The following is a 5000-nucleotide window of genomic DNA, read 5'->3' as shown; positions in this document are numbered from 1 at the left end:
CATTGACTTCCATAGTATTTGTTTTACCTACTATGGAAGTCAATGGTTACAGGTTTTCAGCTTTCGTCAAAATATGTTCTTTAGATTTCAGCAGAAGAAAGAAACTCTTAAAGGTTTGGAACAACATGAGGGCGAGTAAAAAGTGGGTAAATTATCATTTTTGGGTGAACTATCCCTTTAAATGTAACATTTTTAGTCTCCTGGCCTTCATTAGACATATATAGACATAGAAAGTCACAGCTTTTAAAAGAAACACTATCTAGTGAATGTCACGAATGCAAATATCCATGAATGCAAATCACCATGTGAAATATAACAGGCAATCATAACGTCATCACAAAACACCCTTTGGGCTCTATTTTAATGATCTAGGCGCAAAGTCTAAAGCTCATGGGCATTAAGGGCATGTCCAAATCCACTTTCGCAATTTTAAAGATGGAAAAATACAGTTTGCATGGCACAGTAGATAGTGCTGTCGCGTCACAGCAAGAAGGTCGCTGGTTCGAGCCTCGGCTAGGTCAGTTGGCGTTTCTGTGTGGAGTTTGCATGTTCTCCCTGCGTTTGCGAGGGTTTCCTCCGGGTGCTCCTGTTTCCTGTACAGGTGAATCGGGTAGGCTAAATTGTCCGTAGGGAATGAGCGTGTGTGGATGTTTCCCTGAGATAAGTTGCGGCTGGAAGGGCATCCGCTGCGTAAAAACGTGCTGGATAAGTTGGCGGTTCATTCCGCTGTGGCGACCCCAGATTAATAAAGGGACTAAGCCGAAAAATAAAATGAATGAATGAAATACGGTTTGCGCCCTGGCGCATGGTCTAACAGGGTTGTGCTTATTCTTTTAATGAGTTCAGGGTGTGCTTTGAGCATAATTTGCGTTAAACCAATCAGAGTCTCAGCTCCCATTCCCTTTAAGAGTCAGTTGTTTTATGCCATGGCCGATTCGCTATTTACATGGTGGACTTTGTAAGTGGAAAAATGTACTGCTTCGCTAGCGAGTAAATGGTTAAACAGAGCATCTGCAGCGCGAGGATGAAAAACAAGCCTCCTCCATTCAGCCTCTTTACTTTATCTTTCTCTCGTGCATAAGGAAACAATGTTGAATGCACTCCACTGAAGACATCCATTAGCCTACATATTTAATTTCGTTTGTTAAGCACAAGATTTGTTTCAAAACTATTTCTAAATTCAGTTCTAATTTCCAGCAAAGGAATAAATAAACAAAAATAATAAAGTGTGGTCAAAACACTGAGTTATATCCAAACACACGTTCTATGCACCCTATGGTTCAAAAAGCTGACAGGTGGACAAATCTAGGCTTGTTTTTAATAAAACAAATATAAATATGCATATAATAAATACTACTACTACTACTGCTAATAATAATGAGTCCACAAAGCAGTGCAAATTGATTTGCTATTTAAAGAACGTGGTGCAAAACATGAAAATTAGGGTTGCACTTGTTTGAAAATAGCAACACAACGTGGCTAACACCTCTTGCGCCTTATTGCGCAGGGTGTATGATAGAGCCCCTGATTTATCATCAAAATATTTAATTATTATTATTTTTTAAATGATGTATAAAGGGTGTTTTGTGAGGGATTGCTTGTGAGGTGTTATGCATGATTGGCTACACGTATGAAAAGTAATGTCATCTTTCTGACAGCATAACGTTTGGCAAATCTTTTCATTTAGCATCTGCAAATGATGAGTAAATCATTTGTACCAGGATTGTTTTTGCTTTGCTGTTGCAAATTGAATGTTCTAATCGTAAAATAATACAAATTTTGTACATAAAGTTCATTCATTCATCTTCCTTCGGCTTAGTCCCTTATTTATCAGGGGTCATCACAGCTGATTGAACCGCCAGCTATTCCAGCATATGTTTTACACAGCGGATGCCCTTCCAGCCGCAACCCAGTACTGGGAAACACCCATACACTCTCATTCACACACACTCATACACTACGGCCAATTTAGTTTATTCATTTCACCTATAGCGCATGTGTTTGGGCTGTGGGGAAACTGGAGCACCCTGGGGAAACCCACATCAACATGGGGAGAACATGCAAACTCCTCACAGAAATGCCAACTGACTCAGCTGGTACTTAAACCAGGGACCAGGGCTGCAAGATTTGGAAAAAAAATGTAATTGCAATTTATCTGATCGCGATTGCGATTTTAAATGCGATTTATCATCATTCATAAAAGAGCTGCAGGTTTGCTGTGGTGGTTTTAACAGCACCAAAGAAAGACCAAGCATAATCATAAAGTACGCTACACTATGCTAATGTTTATTTAAAACCATTTTTACCAGTAATTTGTCATTTGTAATAACAAATTCAGAAAATAACTAGTATTTTACATTTAATTTATTAAATTATGTATAAACAATTTCAATGTGGTGATGTCATTGGCTCATGAATATTTCCTGCTTGTTGTCAAACTATTTCATATTTGTAACAAGAGGCGATTCAATCATAATTTGACGTTATAACAGCTATGTAACATTATTTATTAATATGTGGAACTTTTTGGAATTCATTCCTATGGAAATTTAAAATGTAAAACAGGAAATAAGTCAGAACCATTATTATTGTTTACACAGGGTGTCCGCAATGTCTTAAAGGGCACCTATGTTAGCCCTTTTTTCAGATTTAATGTAAGTGTTTTGCGTCTCCAGAAAGTGTGTGTAAAGTTTCAGCTCAAAACACCCATCAGATTTTTTATTATACCTTTTATTAAATTCCTATTTATACATTTTTTCACTGGGTGGCGGTTTTGGTGTACTGCTCCTTTAAGGCTAGTCCTCCCCGCCCACCGTTTCTACGTGTCTTTCTGCGTGCCTTAATCTCCTCCCTCGGCTGCGTCAGACAACAGACAGACTTAAAGGAAGCAGATCTCACGTAGCGTTTGTGAGAAATACTACAGTAAGAACTTTACCAATGAGGATTTATTGTGCAGTTGCATGGCAGGGTCACACAAAGTTCACGCGCACACACACACACACCGCAGCAGACACACACAGACACACACACACAGACAGACAGAGCGCCTGTTTAGCTTTGCACTCTTTTTGCACGCATATGTGACAGGATACAGGTTAATCTTCACTGCTGTATGGATATCTGTTGTGTTAATATACAAAATAAACCTGATTTAACGTCCACAAACCGGGACTGAAGCGTCTTCCTTTATAATTGTTCTGAGACGCGGCTGAGCTGATGAAGTAAAGCTAAGCTAAATCACTGTAATTCATTACACACACGCTCTGTTTTAAAACATTTTAAACTTGTAAAACTCACTCTTGATCACATTTAATGATGATTGATGATCCTAGCGAACTGAACACACCTTTTATTCCCGGTTGCTTTGCGCACGTCTGGTCTTGTATATATGATTATACACGTGACTACCGGGACATGTTAATACGTGCAGCTGTCAATCAATATTAGTGGACGGGAGGACCGCACTCCTACGTAAAGTTGCGGTCGATCTGAAAACCGCTCTAATTGGTCCACCGTTTTTTATGTTGCTAAATTGAAAAAAAAAGGACTGGGTGTGTTTATTTCACCCCAATATGACAGTTTATACACTATATGCACATATGTCTGTCCAAACAGCTTGACAAGTAGATTTTTCACCATAGGTGCCCTCTAAAAAGTATTAAAAGTTGATAAATCTATAATGAGAAAATTAAGACCCTTAAAGATATTAAAAAGCCTTAATCGCGTTTTTACGAGGTCTTAAATTTTGTTCCAGCATTGTCCAAAGTGTTTTTGACAAAAAAGCATAAATATATTTATTTTCTTCCTCATATTAACAACGGCGTGATTTCAAATCCACTTGATTTTCAAAGCAGAATATCTGACTTCAGCATTTATTTTCAGATAAACAAGTATGTTCACTTAGCATTTCTTAAATATCTGCAAACATATAATAGTATTTTCATGCTTTAGAAGAGTCAAAACGTACATACAGCACCTTTAGATTCACAATCTCAAACTAAATACTCATTGCAGCATTGAATGCTCTTCCAAACATCCCCTGTACGTGTGTGTTTGCAGGCGGCGTCTGATCACTGGGTGGTGCCGGCGGATGACAGAGAGCAGTACGAGGAGATCTTTGAACTGGCAGACTCTGATTTCGATGGGATGGTTGGAGGAGGTGAAGTGAAGGACATTTTTATGAACTCTCGTTTGCCGCAGAGCGTCCTGGCACACATATGGTGAGACACTGACATAGTTAAAAAGACTTTCAGGGTTCCCATGCTTCTTAAAAGCACTTGAATTGCAGGCGTATTATTTCAAGGCCTAGAAAGTATTTGAAAAACAAACACACATTTGGAGACAGAATTATTAGCCTCCCTCTATATTTTTTATATACCCTAGGTCAGGGGTGCCCATGCTCGGTCGTGGAGGACCGGTGTCCTGCATATTTTAGTTTTAACTCCAATTAAACACACCTGAACCAGTTAATCAAGCTCTTTCTAGGTATTCCAAAAAACTTCCAGGCAAGTGTGAAGGAAGTTGGAGCTAAACTATGCAGGACATCGGTGCTCCAGGACCAAGTTTGGACACCCCTGCCCTAGGTTGTAAATCGTTATGGTCTTAAATTATTTTAAACAGGTTTTAATTTTCCTCTGTCCATGTAAAGTTACACAATCTGGTAGACAACCATCTAATCACCCACAATCTATATCAATAGGACTATTAAAAGAAGTTTAATTTTAAACTCTATTTACCAATATGGCTTAATTATCTTCCTTACAATAACAGAGTTTTCCATGTATTCATAGCTACCTGGTGACCTGGACAGACCAATGTGCATGCATCTAGTTTATTATAGTTTATATTATTGTTTTTAACAAAAAAGGTGGATGTATACAACTAGAGATTGCTTTTTTTGACATGTTATTTAAAGTAATGTTGCTGACTTGTTCTCCTGTTATCTCCTCATTATCATTATTATAAGTATTTCTACCATTTTCATTATTCAGGTTGCTGTC

At 38.3% G+C, this 5000-nt stretch overlaps 1 protein-coding gene across 2 annotated transcripts in view; it reads left to right on the top strand.

The window, feature by feature from the left end:
• eps15l1b (epidermal growth factor receptor pathway substrate 15-like 1b) overlaps positions 1-5000 on the top strand; it is a 102963-nt gene that overhangs the window by 20666 nt on the left and 77297 nt on the right. For both annotated transcript variants that reach the window (XM_056445959.1, XM_056445968.1), the window contains exon 10: positions 4060-4220. In XM_056445959.1, coding sequence (XP_056301934.1) covers positions 4060-4220 — 161 coding nt within the window. The remainder of the gene's footprint in view (positions 1-4059; positions 4221-5000) is intronic.

Source organism: Danio aesculapii, chromosome 2 (assembly GCF_903798145.1).
Source record: "Danio aesculapii chromosome 2, fDanAes4.1, whole genome shotgun sequence".
NCBI lineage: Eukaryota > Metazoa > Chordata > Actinopteri > Cypriniformes > Danionidae > Danio > Danio aesculapii.
Note: the sequence above shows the minus strand (reverse complement) of the source record. Positions and strands in the feature narration are given on the sequence as shown.